The 19549-nt window shown below is 43.4% G+C and overlaps 1 protein-coding gene across 10 annotated transcripts in view; it reads left to right on the top strand.

The window, feature by feature from the left end:
• The window catches only part of SLC24A4 (solute carrier family 24 member 4), a 91303-nt gene that overhangs the window by 61564 nt on the left and 10190 nt on the right, over nt 1–19549 (top strand). For all 10 annotated transcript variants that reach the window (XM_023205502.2, XM_026455421.1, XM_026455408.1 and 7 more), the window contains 2 exons: nt 14225–14391; nt 18141–18255. In XM_023205502.2, the coding sequence (XP_023061270.1) occupies nt 14225–14391; nt 18141–18255 (282 nt within the window). The remainder of the gene's footprint in view (nt 1–14224; nt 14392–18140; nt 18256–19549) is intronic.

Raw genomic sequence — 19549 nt, 5'->3', positions numbered from 1 at the left:
CTGCTCACCATATACAAAAGTTAACTCAATATGAAACAAAAACCTAAATATAATAGCTAAAAATATAAAACTCTTAGAGGAAAACATAAGTATACGTATTTGTGACCTTGCATTAGCCAACAGTTTCTAACCACAGAATGGGAGAAAACATTTGCAAATCATGTAACGTGTGTGTGTGTGTGAGACTTAAAAACAATAAAAGACAATCCAGTTTGAAAATGGACAAAAGATTTGAATAGACATTTCTCCAAAGATTATACAAATGGCTAATAAGGGTATGCAAAGATACTCACATTCATTAGAGAAATGCAAATCTAAGTGAGATATCATGATAAGATGCCATTTCACACCCACTAGAATGGGTATAATCCAGAAAAGGTAGACAATAACAAATATTGGTGAGGAGATGGGAAAATTGGAGCCCTCATACGTTGCTGGTGGAAATGTAAATAGTGCTGCTGCTTTGGAAAACAGCCTGACAATTCCTCAAAAAGTTAAATGTAGGCCGGGCACGGTGGCTCACGCCTGTAATCCCAGCACTTTGGGAGTACGAGGCAGGCAGCTCATGAGGTTAGGAGATCAAGACCATTCTGGCTGACACAGTGAAACCCCACCTCAACTAAAAATACAAAAAAATTATCTGGGCGTGGTGGTGGGCACCTGTAGTCCCAGCTACTTGGGAGGCTGAGGCAGGAGAATGGCGTGAACCCAGGAGGTGGAGCTTGCAGTGAGCTGAGATCATGCCACTGCACTCCAGCCTGGGTGACAGAGCGAGACTCTATCTCAAAAAAAAAAAAGTTAAACATAGAGTCACCCTATGACCCAACAACTCCTCTCTTAGTTCTGTATTTAAGAGGATGAAAATATATGTCCACACACAAACTCATGCACAAGAGTTTAAAGCAGCATTATTCATAACTGCCAAAAAGTAGAACAATTCACATATCCACTAAGTGAAGAATGGATAAACGAAATGTGGTATATCCATGTAATAGAATATATTATTCAGCCCTAAAAAGGAATGGCGTACTGATAGATGCTACAATATGGATGAGCCTAGAAAATACATGGTCAGTGAAAGCCAGACACAAAAGCCCACATGTTACAATTCCATTTATATGGAATGCCCAAAATAAATCTATAGAAACAAAAAATTAATTAGTGGTTACCAGAGGCTGGAGGAGATGAGGAATGGGAATGACCGCTAATGGCTCAGAGTTTCCACTGGGGCAATGAAAATCTTCTGGACTTATACCAAGCTGCACCAGAGTGCAGGAGGCGTTTGAGGGAATGCCTGGGGGCTTCCTTGGTGGCAGAACTCCTCCCTCTAGTGTTGCTTCCTCAGTGCCCTCTATCGAAGAGGTTGATTAACCTAACCCAAGTATAGATAAAACATTGTTCCACGTAGTTAAAACTTTAAAGGACCCAAATTTGCAGCAAATTCTATGGCAGTATTAAAGTTTGGCTGCTATAGTAAATTACTGGATATTCTCAATACTTGAATAGGGAACATGTGCACAGAGGAAGGAAATAGCATTGAACTTTATAAGCAGTGTATTGTAAGTGGAAAATGCAATGTCTTGAATACAGCTGTATTTAAAATTGGCACCAAAAACAGAGTGAAATGGTGGTTGCCAGGGTCTGGGGGAAGGCAGAAGTAGGGAGTTACTAATCGACAGGCATAAAGTTTCAGCTAAACAAGATGAATAATAAGCTCTAGAGATCTGCTGTACAACATTGTACCCATAGTCAACAATAATGTATTGTACATTTAAAAAATGTGTCAAACAGGTAGATCATGTTGTGTTCTTACCACAATAAAATAAAAAATTTAACTTAAAAAAAATCTTCTGGACTTATATAGTCATAGTTACACAACTTTCTAATATGCTAAAACCTGCCTGCTTGCACATTCTAAATGGGTGAATTTTATGATATGTTAATTATATCTCAGTTGCTTTTAACTGGAGTTATTCTAGAGTGGTGGTTCTCAAAGTGTGGTCCTGGGACTGTCAGCATCAACTGCACCTGGGAACTTGTTAGAAACACAAATTCTTGGAACTCCCTTCTCCTCTAGTCCTGCCAAATCATTGTGAGTGTGGTGATCTAACAGGTTTTCCGGGCATTCTGACTTACACTCAAATTTGAGAACCATTGCTTCGGAATCTCTGCTGTCCAGGTCATATAAGTGCTCTGAGCTCCCAGGCCCATGCAAATCTACTCTACATCATCCAGTGATGCATGCATCCCTGCAAACCACAGGTTAACCACTCCCTTAATTGGAATATGGAATTCATTCACTGTCCACATTAATTTGCTTGAGGTTTTTCATCAGCAACTGCATCTATTCTTAATTTTTTTTCTCCAGTCTGATTAGCCATCTGTTTTGTTACAGTTCGTTTCAAGACTTTTTTTTCACATAATTAAATTGTAATTTTCTACTTCAAAAGAGAAATCTGAGAGCTTAGTGAAAGACATGACGGCAGCCCTCCTTTCTCTTGTTGATGTTTGTGTGTCAATCGGAGTCTGTGATGAACATTTCACTCCAATATTGCACCCAACGAGATGGAAGTGGGGGGCCAGGAGGGATTTCCAATTGTGTAGGGAGGAATGTCCATCAGTGTAGACATTGTCCCATCACGTCTGCAGCTCCCAAAACTGTATTATTTCACACATGAATTAGTCTAGACCCCTCATGTTAAAGAGCGCCTATTCAGGCTGGTTTAAGCCAAAAAGTTCACATGGTGGCAGGTTCCCTGAGAAAGTCTGCCTTCTGGCAAGGCTGGACCCAGGGTTCAGAGGAAATGACAAGACACCATCCATCTCTCTGCATTGCTTTCCCCTGGGTTGGCTTTATCCCTGTGTTGGCTTTCCTCCATCTAAGCTTACATCCCACTGGGTTAGCCCCATGCACAGATGGTGCCTCTGTCTCTTAAGTTAAGGATTGCATTCAGTTGCAACAGAAAACTCAAGTGACAGAGCCTTACACTTAAGGATTTTATTTTTTCTCATGTAACAAGAAGTCCTGAGAGTAGGGAATCCTGCAGCTCTGTCATCAGTGTCGCATTACTGTTGTCCATACTCAGTTGGTGGCTTTTGTCCCCGAGGTTGCCCGCTGGCCTCTGCAGCTCCAGTGACTCCCTGCTCCTGGCAGGGACAAGGAGGACAAAGGGCAGGAGCCTCATACTACTGGGCCTCATTCTCCTTATCCAGAAGAGAATGACTTTCCTGGAAGCTCCACCAAGTAGACTTTAATTTGCATCTCATGGTCCAGAACTGTCCATAGCCACCCCTACCTGCAAGGAAGCCTAGGATATTAAGATTTTTAGCTGGGAACTTACAGTCTCAAGGAAAAGAGAGTTCTGTTAGTAAGGAGGAAAGGGCAATGGGTACTAGAGGCAGTGATTCTTGGCAGAATTCTGAAGGTTGACCCTTGTTATATTACCCACCCAACCCGGAGCCTATGTAACCCCATAATACCAGGAGGTCTAGCAGTCCTGTGTTGGAGTGCCAGTACCTACAATAGTTGCTAGCCTGGGGAATGAACACACTGAATATGATGGCATACATGATTAGCCAAGCTTGACCCTCATACCCACCCAGACATCAAGGAGGGGAGTCCGCCCTGTCTAAACTACATGAATTTAATGTGGAATCGAGGGTTGATTCCCTAAAGGAAAATCGGCATGCTGTTACCATTAAAGGGGAATGGATGCTAGCCAGATGAGAACAATGAATGCCCTCTACAACCTAGAATTGCCCAAAATCTTGAGAGACCAATTCACATTAGCAAAGCTCTCAGTTGGCTGATGTACAGACCTGAAAGTCACTTTATGAAGTTAACAATAGGTTTTAAGTCTATGTTCTTATTTTCTATATTCTTGATGCTCGGGTATCCGAGGCCTTCCTGCCTGGGGAGGAACCGCCCTTCCCAGGACCCTTCAGTTCTTGTAGATAGCAAGCGGCTGCCTGCTGGGAGCATGACTTTCATGTGCAAAACAATCAATCCAAAGCCCTACTCTGAACTGCCTCCTCCATCTGGCTCTTACACTCTAGGAGGCAACATTCCTCTCTGCCTTAGTCATCCCAGGGCAAGGTACGGACAACCAGGTTCAGCCCCAGAGCTCCCTGAAGTTACTCAGTTCTCTTTTTAAAAATGTTTCATTTCCGTAAGTTGTGGGGGAACAGGTGGTATTTGGTTACATGAGAAAGTTCTTTAGTAGTGATTTGTGAGATTTTGGTGCACCCATCACCCACGCAGTATATACTGAACCCAATTTGTCATCTTTTATCCCTCACCCCTTCCCACCCTTTCCCCCCGAGGCCCCAAAGTCCACTGTATCATTCTTATGCCTTTGGATCCTCATAGCTTAGCTCCCACTTATGAGAACATACGATGTTTGGTTTCCATTCCTGAGTTACTTCACTTAAAATAATAGTCCCCAATCCCATCCAGGTTGCTGTGAATGCCATTAATTCATTCCTTTTTATGACCGAGTAGTATTCCATCATATATATATATATATGTATACACATATATACATACATATATGTGTGTGTGTGTGTATATATATACACACCACAGTTTCTTTATCCACCCATTAATTGGTGAGCATTTGGGCTGGTTCCACATTTTTGCAATTGCAAATTGTGCTGCCATAAACATCTGTATATAAGTAGCTTTTTCATATAATGACTTCTTTTCCTCTGAGTAGATACTCAGGAGTAGGATTGCTGGATGAAATGGTAGATCTACTTTTTGTTCTTTAAGGAATCTCCACGCTGTTTTCCATAGTGATTGTCCTAGTTGACATTCCCAGCAGCCTGTAGAAGTTACTCGGTTCTAAGGCTGCATACTCACCCTCCCTTGCCCCGTGGAAGCCACAATAAAGGCTTTTGCCCACGCTCGCCTCTCACTCCTTGTGCCTTCTCACCAGCACTGGTGCTTCCTCATGTGGCCCCATGCGGCACACCCTGCCTCCTGTTTCTAGTTTTTGTGAGTACAAAACCTTTTTTTTTTCTCCATGACCATCATTTCTATACCTCTGTGTCTTACCATACCCGATTAAAACAAATTCTGGCTACATTTAAAAACACGTTAGATGTGGGTTTGGCAAACAGTGTGCATTTGAGCATGAACTTAGGACTTGAGGACTTGAAAGCAGAACCTTCAGGATGTTGCTAGGACTCAGAAATCTGTGTGTGAACAAGCCCCCCAGGTGATGTGGCTGTTCAGTTGGTTTTGAGAACAACTGATTTAGTCTCAGTCTCTCATTTGGAGGATGAGGCGGCCAAGGCTCAGCCTGGTGGGCAAGTCTGCTCGGGAGACCGAATCCTGGGGCAGGAGGTTGCGTGATGAGCGCAGAATTAAATCAAGGAGCGAGATGCTCTTGGCTAGCATGGACTGAAGAGCCTCTCCCTGCTGCCCTGCTGTTTCTGTCTTCATAACTCTATTGCTTAGGACTCTCTGGTTACAAGTATCAAAAACGAGCTAGATCTTGGTTTCAGCAGGAAAGGAGACTTTATGAGAAAGATACAGAGGTGTTTCCTGGAGCCAGGGCAGAGGTGTGGATGAGTCTGAGGACACCTGGAACCAGGAAATGTGATTGGACAGCCCCTATCTCCCCATGCTCATCTCTGACCCTCATTCATCTCCTGCCCCTCAGACCTGCTGCCTCTGCCTCTCCTCTCCTGATTTCACAGTTTTAGCCACATGCACATGTTGAAATTGGTTCCAATTTCAGCATCCTCAGGGACAGGCTCTGACTGACTCAGTCTGATTAGAACTACCCTTGGGCTAGTCACAGGCAGGAGCAGAAACGTGCCTGGGAGAAAATATCCCCTCATCAGGGGAGCTGGGCTGGTTCTGCCAGAGGTGTCCTGGGATTCTTACTGAATCAGACTTCTTGTACCCAGGCACCTCTGTAGGCACCATCAAAGCCTGAGACAGTTTTCAAGGCTGTCCACGCCTCTTTACCTTGATCGAGTGCAACTGGGTTCTCTAACTTTTCCATTCCAGTCATATTTCCTGGTCATCTGGTCCCTTGGCATAAGTTCAGGAAATATCTAACTTTATCAGCATAATATATGGGGGCTTCCTTGCTGCTAATGAGCTTTCAAATGGTGATGATCACATTCATTATGTGGGGTTTTAAAAACATGTTATGTTCAGATTATCTTTTCCTGATTCTGAGGGAGCCCTTGTAGCCTCCCATGCATTTAATATGTGTTGAGTTCTGCCATGGGTCAGGGGCTGGGCTGGGGGCTCTGCTGTCTTCCACAGCCGTGCAAGAATCCAGCAGGCCGCTGCCTGCAAGGGGCTTCCAGTCTAGCTTCAGAACTCATACAAGTGACTTTCTTCCAAGCCAGACATTGAGAGCTTTGGGCTGACAGCTCCATGCCATGTTTGTTTTGTTGTTGTTTTCTTTTGAGACAGAGTCTTGCTCTATCGCCCAGGCTGGAGTGCAATGGTATGATCTCGGCTCACTGCAACCTCCACCTCCTGGGTTCAAGAGATTCTCCTGCCTCAGCCTCCCAAGTAGCTGGGATTACAGGCACCCGCCACCACGCTTGGCTACTTTTTGTGTATATGTATATGTGTGTGTGTGTGTGTGTGTGTGTATTTTTTTTTTTTTTTTTTGAGATGGAGTTTTGTTCTTGTTGCCCAGGCTGGAGTGCAATGGCACAATCTTGGCTCACTACAACCTCCGCCTCCCAGGTTCAAGCGATTCTCCTGCCTCAGCCTTCCCAAGTAGCTGGGATTATAGGCATGCACCACCAAACCCAGCTAATTTTGTATTTTTAGTAGAGATGGGGTTTCTCCCTGTGGATCAGGCTGGTCTCAAACTCCCGACCTCAGGTGATCCGCCCACCTCGGCCTTCCAAAGTGTTGGGATTATAGGCGTGAGTCACCACACCTGGCCTACATATATATATATATATATTTTTAGTAGAGACGGGGTTTCACCAGTTGGCCAGGCCGGTCTCAAACTCCTGACCTCAAGTGATCTGCCTCGGCCTCCCAAAGCACTAGGATTACAGGTGTGAGCCACTGCACCCAGCCTATATCTGAAACTGTGTCTGTATTGATATATGGCCCTGATAGTAATGGTAAGATGTGCCATTTACTGAGACTCTTGTGTGAACTCCTATTGACAAATAGTATCATATTCCCAAGTCCCCAGTGTACTGTTGTCACCCCCATTTTACAGTAAGGAAATGAGTTTCATGGGGACTGCTGGCCCAATGACCCACAGCTGATGAGCTAGTCAACTGGATTTGAACCAAATCAGATGCCAGAGCTTTACCATTGCTTGCCTTGTCTTTGGCCTTTGAGCACTGGGCTTCAAAATGCAGAACAATTAGGTAACATGGCAGTAAACAAAACACCCAATTATGCAGAGCAGGCTGTTAGAATACCACCTCCTGCTAATTGTATGGTCCACACTGGTGCAGAAGGCACCAGGAGCTGTTACCAGCTATGTTTGCAACCCAGCCGGGAGAGGTAGAGATGGCAGATTCAAGCAGTAAGGCTATGGGTCAACTTGGGTAGAGTTTCAATAATTCATAAATTCTTAAAAAGCAAAGCATTTACAGAAGGGAGAGATCACCATGGGCTGGCAGGGTTAACAGCTTTTCAGAAGAGTCAGAACATTGGGGAGACTGAAGAGAGACCAAATGGATGGAAGGCTGAGGGTTGAGAGGATTGCACAGCACTAGCAATGGAACAGAGACCAGCACGAGCACAATGGAAGGTTTCCACACTATGACCATGACCTACAGGAATATTTTATACACGTACCTGGAAATATAAAAAGGAAACCAGTTTCCTGGAATAATATTGAACTCTCACTATGTACAGGAACTCTATTTTCTCCTTTTTTTAAAAAAAGAAAATGCTGGTTGCCCTTCACTAAATTGATTTCACCATTCTCTCCTGGATCTCATCCAACAGTTGAAAAACACAGCAATAGAATGGGTCGGTTGAAGCATTGTTTCTTAGGGAACAATGGTGGGCCATGACACCGGCCACTTGGGTGGGGCCAGACGGGGGTGGATGTTGAAACTGATGCAAAACCCATACCAGGCAAGAAAAAGACAAACACCTCATGCAATTTGGTGTCTGGGAACATGAGAGCATTATCCTTCTGCTGTGGAATTTGTATATACCCTCAAAGACGTTCCTGGGCATTGAAGTGTCCATGGTTACAATTCCCTAAATCGAGTTCTTCCTCTACATACGGAGTTTTCGGTCAGTTCTAGAAATGCCCTAGGCCTTCCTCAGCAACCTAGATGAGTTGGGATGTGGACTCACAGGAGAAGAGCCTGGAATTTTGGACAAACCAATCAAGGCAGGAAAACTTTTGGCCATTTATACAGGGACTACAAGCTACAGAAAGGTGTATATAGAGAAAGATCTAGAAAGAGATCGATGGATTTGCTGATTTCAAGTTAACCATATTCTCTTGGCTAATTATTATAAGCAGCTGAATTTTTTTTTGTATTTTTTTTTTTTTTTTTTTTTTTTTAGTAAAGTACTTTCAATGATTTAGGAAGATTCTAGCACAAATATTACAGAGCAAACACAGCTAGTGCTAGTCTACTTTGCAAATTTTTAAATTGAGATATAATGTATATGCCATAAAATTCACCCTCAGAAACTGTAATTCGTGGTTTTTGCTATATTCACAGAGCTGCGCAGCCGTCACCAATATATAATTCTAGAATATTTTTATTGTCCCACTTTCATAGTCCCACGAGTATGATTGTCTATTCCTCTTCTCTTCCATCCCCTGGCAACCACTAATCTACTTTCCGTCTCTATGAATTTCCTACGCTTGACATTTTATATAAATGTAATCTATCAATATATGGCCTTTTGTGTCTGACTTCTTTCACTTTGTGTAGTGTTTACAAGATTTGTCCATGTGGTACCATGTATCAGTACTGTGTTCCTTTTTATGGCTGAATAATATTCCTTTGTATTTATATACCACATTTTGTTTATCCGTTCATCACTTGGTTAATATTTGGGTTGTTTTCGTTTTTTGCTATTACAAATAATACTGCTGTGAACATTTGAGTAAAAGTTTTTGTGTGGACATATGTTTTCATTCCTTTTGGGTAGAACTAGGAGTAGAATTTCTGGGTCAAACTCTTTGAGAAACTGTCAGACTGTTTTCCAAAGCAGCTGAACCATTTTACATTCCTATCAGCAATGTATGAAAGTCCCTATTTTCCCGCACCCTCACCAATACTTGTTATTTATCTTTTTTATTCTAGTAATACTTGTGGCTGTGAAATCGTCTTGAGTTACATTTTCCTAATGACCATTTTCTTTGGAGAACTGCCCATTCACTTTGCCTTTTTTAAGAAAATTGGGTTTTTTAAATTGTTGAGTAGTAAGAGTTTTTAGATAATATTTTGGATATATTTTGGACAATAGACCCTTATCAGATATATTATTTGCAAAATATTTTTTTCCGTTCAATAGGTAGTATTTTTACAGTCTATCTTTTCCTTTTTTTTCATTGTTGTTGTTGTTGTTTTGTTTTTCCAGACAAGGCCTCACTCTGTTGCCCAGTGCAATGGCAATCACAGCTCACTGCAGCTTCCAACTCCCAGGCTAGAGCAATCCTCCCACCTCAGCCTCCCAAGTAGCTGAGACTAAAAGGCCATCATGCCCAGCTAGTTTTGGTATTTTTGTAGAGATGAGGGCTCACTATGTTGCCCAGGCTGGTCTTGAACTCCTGACCTCAACCAGTCCTCTCGCCTTGGCCTCCCAAAGTACAGGATTATGAGCATGAGCCACTGTGCCCAGCCTTTCTCCTTCCTTCCTTCCTTCCTTCCTTCCTTCCTTCCTTCCTTTTTTTTTTTTTTTTTTTGACACAGCCTTGCTCTGTCTCCCAGGCTGGAGTGCAGTGGTGTGATCTCAGCTCACTGCAACCTCTGCCTTCTGGGTTCAAGTGATTATCCTGCTTCAGCCTCCCAAGTAGCTGGGATTACAGGCATGCACCACCACACCCGCTAATTTTTGTATTTTTAGTAGAGTCAGGGTTTCACCATGTTGGCCAGGCTGGTCTTGAACTCCCAACCTCAGGTGATCTGCCCATCTTGGCCTTCCAAAGTGCTGAGATTACAGACATGAGCCACTATGCCCAGCCCCAGCCTTGCTTTCTTAATAGTATTCTATGAATCACAAAAGTTTTTAATTTTGATAAAATATAATTTACTTATTCTTTTGTTGTGTGTGATTTTGGTGTCATTTAAGAAATCATTGCCCAATCCAAGGCCATAAAGAGTTGTGCTCATGTTGTTTTATAGTTGTAGCTCTTATATTTAGGTCTTAATCATTTTTTATTTAATTTTTGTGTATGGTATAAGATAAAGCACCCAGTGTCATTCTTTTGCCTATGGGTATCCAGCTGTCTCTGCATCATTTATTGGAAAGATTATTGTTTTCCTATTGAATTGTCTTGATACTCTTGTCAAATATCAGGATATTAAATGCCTGGGTTTATTTCTGGATTCAAAATTTGATTTCATTCTTATGCCAGTAAATGTTGAGTCCATAAATAAACACTTAAATATCTGGGTTTATTTCTGGACTCAGAATTTTATTTCATTCTTCCAGTAGCAGTCTCTCCTGATTACTGTAGCTTTGTACGAAGTTAGGGACATGGATGCAGCTGGAAACCATCATTCTTAGCAAATTATCACAAGAAGAGAAAACCAAACACCGCATGTTCTCACTCATAGGTGGGAACTGAACAATGAGCTCACTTGGACTCGGGAAGGGGAACATCACACACTGGGGCCTATCATGGGGAGGGGGGAGGGGGGAGGGATTGCATTGGGGAGTTATACCTGATATAAATGATGAATTGATGGGTGCTGACGAGTTGATGGGTGCAGCACACCAACATGGCACATGTATACATATGTAACCTGCACGTTATGCACATGTACCCTAGAACTTAAAGTATAATAAAAAAAAATAAAATAAAATAAAATAAAATCACAGTGTGTAAATTTCCCAGCTTTGTTTTTTTTCTTCAAGATTGTTTTGGCTATTTGGGGTTCCTTACATTTTCATATGAATTTTAGGCTCAGCTTGTCAATTTCTGCTCAGCTACCTGGGATTTGGATAGGGAGAGCATTGAATGTATACATAAGTTTGGGGAATATTACCGTCTTTACCATTTTAAGTCTTCCAATTCATAAACAGAATTTCTTCTTATTTATTTAAGTCTTCTTTAATTTCTTCCAGTGATGTTTGGTAGTTTTCAGCATACAAATCCTCTACTACTTTTGTTGCATAAATGTTAGGTCTTTAAAAGTTTTGATGGCATTGTACATGGAATTGTTTTCTTAATTTTATTTTTGGATTGTTAATGTATAAAAACACAACTGAATTTTGTATATTTATTGCATATCTTACAAATTGGCTGAACTTGTTTATTAGTTCTAATAGTTTTTTATGGGTTCCTTAGAGTTTTCTATATGCAGGATCATGTCATCTACAAATAGGGATAGTTTTACTTCTTCCTTTCCAATCTGAATCACTTTTACTTATTTTTCTTGCCTAATTTTCTTGGCTATAATCTCTAGTTCAATGTTGAAGGAATAAGAGCAGATATCTTCATCTTGTTCCTGATTTTGCAGTGAGGTGGGGAGGGGAGGGTTGTAATAGCTTTCAATCTTAATTGTTAAGTAAAATTTTAAATTGCTGTTTCAATCTTGTTTTAAATCTCTTCAGATTTTCTATTCCTTTCTGAGTCAGTTTTGGTAGTTTGTACCTTTGTAGAATTTTGTCTGTTAGAATTGTTCGCAGTATTCCATAATAGTTTGTTTTATTTCTGTAATGTTCATAGTGATGTCCCTGTTTTGCTCCTGATTTTGGTAATGTGAGTCTTCTCTTTTTTTCTTGGTCAGTCTAGCTAAAGGTTTGTCAATTGTATTGATCTTTTCAAAGAGGCAGCTTTCAATTTCTTTGATTCTTTGTATTGTTTTTTATTTTCCATTTCATTTATTTTCACTCTAACCTTGATTTTCTGTTCCTTCCCTCTGCTTTCTTTGGACTTCATTTTCTGCTCTTCTTTTATTTTTCTTAAGGAGAAAGGTTTGGTCATTGATTTGAGATCTTTCCCTTTTTTAATATAGGTATTTTACAGCTATACATTCCTCTCTAAGTACTGTTTTCACTATATCCCATAAGTTTTAGTATGTTACATTTTTTTGATTCATCTCAAAGTATTTTCTAATTTTTTTGTGCTTTCTTCTTTGACCCTTTATTTAGGAGTATGTTATTTCATTTCCTATGTATTAGTGAATTTTCCAGTTTTCCTTCTGTTATTGGTTTCTAATTCTGTTCCATTGTGGTTGGAGAACAGGAGATTGTCTCCTGTTCTAGGGTTTGTGGTTGTTACTCTTTATTATTATTGCTTGTTTAGTGACTTTTCTAAACTAATTGTGCAAAATTCATATTCTTTCTTGTGTGTGGCCACTGAAGTCTCTGCTAGGTTAGCCTAGAGGTCAGCTAATGATTAGACAGAGCCTTCCCTAGGTTCCTGGATCCAATCATTCTCCCAGTCTTTGCCAAGGGACTCTGTGTGTTTTGGGGCATGCCTCTAACACTCGGGTGGGTAGTTCAAACTCTGCAGTAGCCTTTCCTTCTTATTTGCACAGAGCCTCAGTTAGGCAGAGGTGAAAGCTTACAGCAGTCTTGAGTCTTTCCTGAGCATGTGAAGAACCCTGGGCACAGCTCATGGTCTGTTAGATTCCCAGAGATATCTAGGAGCTTTTCAAAGCCCCCTGTGGATGTCTGGTTCACCAGCTTTTCCTTTTATGCTTTTTGGTTAACCTGTTACTTGTCCCAGCTGTCATCTTCCACTTCCAGCAACATGATTTAATAATTGCCTCTAATTGTTTTCGACAAACACATCCAAGAAAAAAGCTATTCACACTGGGTAAGCTCAGATTCTGGTAAAATAAAGGCAGCCTTGAAAGTGGAGTCTTCTAGGAAACCATCAGACAGGTCAAATAATAACAATTCTATGGGAATGAACTTGGGAGGTCCTCCAACCTTGTTCTGCCTCCTCTGGTGGCTGCTAGCCTGCTGTTTTTCAATGTGGTTGCATGCTGCTAGATTTCAAGGCTACTCCAGACCTGGCAAGAAGGGATAAAATTAGGGAAAGTTAAAACTCCACAGAGTTCACTGTTCTTACTTACTGTCCAACTGATTTTTTTTTTTAAATAGACACTCCCTGGATTGCTGCAAACCTTAGGTTAATTCCAGAGCTCTGAAAAAGTTGATTCTGACAATTTTTTGCTATTGTTCTCAAGACTTCTATAAAAAATAAAAATTGCAGAAGTCCTTCCTCTACCATTTCATTGACGAGCAGGCCAGTTTTTAACCTGCATGTGCACACCTATATTCAGTGGCTTATTAAGGAAACTATGCTTACACTCAATGGCTTATGAGGCCTCTTTTCCTCCATTGAATTGTTTCTGGATTCCCTTGGTAGGGGCCAGTGAGATGTGTCGACTGCCAGCCAGGGCACACGTTTAGTCTTGCACCAGTCTTGACTACATGACCTTGGGACAAAGGAGCTGAGATTTCCAAAGCACCTGCTGTGTGCCAGGCCCCATGTGCTGGGTATTTTACATACACTCTGTCACATCATTCTTGCAACAACCAAGAGATAACTTTCTCATTTAACGGATGAAGAAACCAATAAGATGCAAAGCACTTAGCACTGTGCCCATAGCACATGGCAAATGCTGAATGTGTTGATTATTGCTGCCCTGTTGTTGTTACGTGTAAGCTGTTACTGTCAGAGGAGGAAGTAGAGTTGCGATTCTCAAGGTCCTTTGGCATCCGGTCCAGGGCTGTCTGATTCCAAAGCCCAACCATAACTTACATCCCCATTGCAGCTCCTCTGGGTGAGTCTGTTCCCACTCTGGGCCTCACTTTCCTTATCCTGTCAAATGAAGGATTTCGAATGACTTAAGTTATTCAAGCAACAAACACTTACTAAATTGTCTTGCCACTTCCAGGGTGACATTATAGAGTTCTGTGATTCTGCAAGGTTAGTTGCCTAGAGTCACATCAGTGGCATTCTCTTATTTAGCTTGAAGACTAAACCGACAGGTAGACTGGCAGGTGTGTTACCCAGTGTGTTTCTCTCCCCCTCCTTTCTCACTCTGCCCCTTCCCCCTGCAGAGGCCAGAGGGGACAAGGTCAAGTGGGTGTTCACCTGGCCCCTCATCTTCCTCCTGTGCGTCACCATTCCCAACTGCAGCAAGCCCCGCTGGGAGAAGTTCTTCATGGTCACCTTCATCACCGCCACGCTGTGGATTGCTGTGTTCTCCTATATCATGGTGTGGCTGGTAAGTGGAGGGAGCAGGGGGTGGACAGTGTGCACAGCCAGGGAGAGGTGGGGAGCTGAGTTCAAGGCTAACCACAGGTACTGCTATGCCACCTTTGGGCAAGTCACTGGCCTCACTGACCGTAGCATATTTCTCAGTAGAAAAGGGTTTGAATGAAGTGCATGACTCTCAGCCAGGTACCCGGGATGCAGACACACAGCACAGTGCCTGCCTTTGAGTGTGAGGGAAGGAGACCAGCCTTCACACAGGCAGCCTAAATCACAGTGCTAATTTAGGCAGCCTAAATCACTCTGGTGTTATAGGCAGAGCAATATGACAGGTGGATGATCGCTAAGTCCCCTTGGTTTCCAGGGTCCTGAGGGAATGTGAAGGAAGGAGACTGGAGTCAAGGGAGATGAGGCTGAACACAAGGCAGCTTGTTCCATGCTCCTGCCCAGGAATGCTCCTCTCTGCACTGATGTGCTGGATGCTGGTTTAAGTACTTCACATAAACTCTTCCTTATCCTCATAACAACCCCAAGGGATGGGTGTTATTATCCCCATCTAACAAATGGGGGAAATCGAGACATGGAGAAATTGAGTAATTTCCCCAAGGTTACACAGTTAGTGAGTGCTAGAGTTAGGATTAGGACCCAGGTGTTGATCTCCTAAGCCCATGATCTCAGCTACTACCGTAAGCTGCCTCTCAGTTTGCTACTGGACTTTTCACATTTCATTGGATGGGAGTTTTACAGGCAGAGAGACATTGGTGTAGCTCCTCATAAGCTCCTATGGTCACACAGGACAGGTCCCCATATAAACCTTTCATCAGCTGGGCTGGGCTGGGTCAGGCCACACAGGAGTCTCCTTCCCCACTTTCTGTGTACCACCTAATGGGGTCCCCGCTTCTCCTCCTCATTCCCAGGAGCAAAGAGAGGGGAAGCAGTTCCAGCATGGCTGCAGTTCTGTTGATTGTGAAACTCACTCTCAGCCCCTTACACCCTAGTAACTAGCATCAAGTCCCTTTGTTCTCCTCCTAATGCCTGACACCAGCAGCAGAGAAGGCAAGCGATCTTGATGTGAGAGACAGCAGGGCCAGTAAATGTTCCATGCTGCCCAAGGAGCCGCCTTTCCCTTAACTCCAGAGAAACCGTGTCGTTTAGTGGGGAACAAAGGATCCTGGATCACATGAGAACAGCCCTGAATCCTAGTCCTACCTCTTGCAAACCACGGAAGCTGGCAACTCCCTCTACGAAGTGGGGGTGATCATCGCTCTCACAAGGCCATTGGGAGAATGAAAAGACAGCCCAGCACTTTCTAGACATTTGGCCAAATCCTGTCTCTTCTCTCCCGCAACCCAATCACACCTTCCCTCATCCCTCCCAGAGCATTACTGGGATTCTGAACAGTGTATGGGAGCCATTTTGCCTGTGCTTTCCTGAAATCCTACCCTTTGGCCGCCTCCCTCATCTCAGATGCTTCCTCAGGCTGATCAGAGACCTGCCCCAGCCTCTGTGAGTGTCCTTACACCTACTCGTGCAGCAGCCCTCCTGTCCCTGTGGCAGAGCCTCCCCAAGACACCAGCTGGTAGAAGGCACTGCCCCTAGCCTGCTCCCTTTCTCCCTTTCTCCTGGTACCTGCTTAGAGTTCTGTATCCCAAAAGAAAGCCCAGGATGGACTCTGATTGTATTTTAGTCAATGAAACAAGTCATGTAACTCAGGAGGGGCAGAACAACTCCAAGCCTTCAGGACCCCAGCATCTGCCCCAGCCCCAGACACACACACTTGGAACACCTTGGCCTTGGTTCAGCTGAATGTGGGACATGGGAACACTTGAATATTCAAGTCCCCCAGGACCTCATTCATGTCCTCCTGACCACTCCCTTTCATACACTACTCCCAGCCCAGAACAGTTTGGTTAGACTGTGTCAGAAGCATCCAGTAGTTAGCCACTTATTGAAACCAACAGCCAATTAGGTAACGGTCGGATGATCATGAGCATCACTGAATAATACACAGTTTGGCCACTAAGCAGTGCGATTTCTTATAGCGCCTTTCTTGTGTTGAATTAGTGTTGCGTACACTATACCCAATTTCAACCTAATCTTACTTCATCTTGTTCAGGTATTGTGATTTGAGTTTGCAGCATGGCTGATTGCTCATAACAGTAAATATTAGCCATTTTCACCATGAGATGCAGCAGTGCTGTTTCCATGCTTCCATGATGAAGATTAAAGTCTCCATAACCCACTCCATATGGGGGATGAGGAAGAAGAGTTGGAATTAGTTACTATCTAAACTCCCTAGAGGCTGGGTGTGGTGGCTTACACACCTGTAATCCCAGCACTTTGGGAAGCCAAGGCAGGAGGATCACTTGAGCCCAGGAGTTGGAGACCAACCTGGGCAACATAGCGAGACCCTGTGTTTACAAAAAATTAAAAAATTAGCCAGGCGTGGTGGCATGCACCTGTAGTTGCAGCTACTCAGGAGGCTGACATGGGAGGATTGCTTAAACCTGAGAGGTTGAGGCCACAGTGAGCCGTGGTCAATCCACTGCACTCCAGCCTGGGCTATGGAGCAGAGCAAGATCCTGTCAAACAAAACAAAACAAAACAAAAAAACACCTCCCTAGAAAAAGATGACAATCAGAGAATGAAAACTGTGCCTTAAGTGATTTGGATTTGCAATGTTTAAATTTTCTGAATAGAATTAAAGGCCAGTTCATCTTCAGATTTTAAAGAAAGGATCCAGTGATTTCTCTTACTGAAGTGTATTCCCAAAACAACATTACAAGTGAAAAAAAAAAAAAGCATTTCATGACATTTGGGTGGGTGTGAGACTCAGGAAGATCAAATTAATGAATATGTGAATTTCTTCTCTAGTTATAGAAAGTAACCATGTGATTAAATCAGTTCTGCTAATTATCAATGAGACAGGACACCACCTTGATGTATAAACCCCACCCATGTTTCTTAAACCAGGGTCCTGGGGCACAGGAACCACTTTACTGGGGCATTCTTACCTATGGGTTTGAACTTCAGATAGTCTCAGTTTGGGGGAATAGAATGGCCTTGACAGTAAAAGTCTGTAAAGAAGGCAGTGCCCATTGTAGCCTTGATCTCTGCCTATGCAAGGCGTACCCGCCTGAGCACCCTGCGCTTACTTTCACTATGTCCTGGCGAGGCTCCAGCAAGCAGTGAAGGCCTACCTGTCCGTCCCCTACACCCCCACCTTTTACTAATACATCTCTCACCCCCAAGGCTTTGGAAGAATGATTCTTGAATGTCAGTATCAAAAGGGAGAGGCCTTGGAAATGGATTGTCCATTTCCCCAGAACACTTGTGCAGTTGGAGAAACTGAGGACCAAAGAGAAGAAATGACTTCTGTAAAGTCATGCAGATAGGGCAGAGCCAAAACCAGCCCCCAAGGCCCTGGACTTGAATCTGTTTCCCTGTCTGAAGCCTGAGTGTCAGAGGGCTCAGAGGGCCTGGGCATGGAGTCCAGGGTAAAGCAGGGTTCATGTGGCATCCCTGGTCCTGAGCACTCTGGATGGTATGTGCACACTCAAGACCTTCCTTCCTTCCATCCTTCTGCCTTTTGGCTTCTTAGCCTCGTAGTTCAGTGTTGTTTTGTTTTGTTTTTAAAAGAGGCAGCCCCAGTAATTCCAAAATCACCATTTCCTATGCTTACAGTGTCTCTAATACTTGGAATATTTCTTTAGTCCACACACTGTTGTTTGAGAGTTCATGTCTCCAACCCCCATTCTGCAGGTGACTATTATCGGATACACACTTGGGATCCCGGATGTCATCATGGGCATTACTTTCCTGGCAGCAGGGACAAGTGTTCCAGACTGCATGGCCAGCTTAATTGTCGCGAGACAAGGTATGGATTATGCCCCAGCCCTCACAGTCATGCAGTGCAGGCCGCTGCATCCTCATCCCTGCCTGACTTATAGTTGACCAAGTTGTGGCTCTTATGACTGGCAGTTGTCAAGTCCTACTATGGAGAAAAACTGTGACATCTAGAAAGCATCATTTATTAGATTCCATCCACGGAGAGAATGCTACCAAGATGAACTCCAGACCTCTATCTAGAAGCTTTTGCTAGAGTGGTTATTTAAAAACAAAAATGTTCTGAGGTCAGCAGTCAATGTGAGATTGAACAGAGGCCAAGTCCAAACTTTATACAGCAAATGAGCTAATAACAAGAAACATTCTGGTCCAAGAAAGGCAAAGCATGGGCATCCTATACATCCAACTTCCCCATTCTTCTTCTGACCTCTAGAATGTGTATAATATTTTGGTTGGTTTGGTGGTTTTTGTTTTGGGCTTACTACGTGGCATGGGCTGAGTAACACAAGGAGTGAGTGTATGAGCTTTGATGGTGGAACAAAAGAGCTGTAACAAGAGCAGGTTTTACTGACTTCCCCTTTTCTGCTAGCAAGGTAGCATCCCAGCATGGACATCCGCAGATCTTCCTCGCAGCGCAGAGTTTGAAAGTATAGGGATGGGGATGGGTGAATAATGGCATAAAATCTCATAGGAGACAGGAGAAAAGAACAGTGTCCAAAGAGAACAGTTGGCTTTGAGAAGAGGGACAGGACATTTTATTCCTCCAAGATGAAGGGTTGATTGGTTGGTTAGTGAGTTGTGCCTGAGAAACCACGAGATGAGGGGAAAGGAAGAGTGGGAGTATGTTTTCTGGTAGGCAGGGGCCTTACAGAGAATGGGGACAGTTAGGGACAGCAGCTGAGGGAGGAATGGAATTTAACTGAGTGACCTTTGATGTGAGAGTGTTAGTTCCCTAGGGAGTCATAAGAAAGTGCTACAACAGGGTGCCTTAAAATGACAGAAGTTCATTGTCTCACAGCTCTGGCAGCTAGAAGTCTGAAAGCCAGGTGTCAGCAGGGCCATGGTCCCTTGAAGGCTCTAGGAGAGGACCCTTCCTTGCCCCTTCCTAGCTTCCAGTGGTCGCGCAATCCTTGGGTCTCCCTGGCTTGTAGCTGCATTACTCTAATCTCTGCCTCTGCCTTCATACTGCATTCTTCCCTTGGTATGTCTGTGTTGACTTCCTTCTCCTCCTCCTCCTCCCCCTCCTCCTCGTCTTCATCCTCCTCTTTTTCCTCCTTCTCCTTCCTTCCTTCCTTCCTTCCTTCCTTCCTTCCTTCCTTCCTTCC

The sequence above is a fragment of the Piliocolobus tephrosceles genome, chromosome 6 (assembly GCF_002776525.5).
Source record: "Piliocolobus tephrosceles isolate RC106 chromosome 6, ASM277652v3, whole genome shotgun sequence".
Lineage (NCBI taxonomy): Eukaryota > Metazoa > Chordata > Mammalia > Primates > Cercopithecidae > Piliocolobus > Piliocolobus tephrosceles.
Note: the sequence above shows the minus strand (reverse complement) of the source record. Positions and strands in the feature narration are given on the sequence as shown.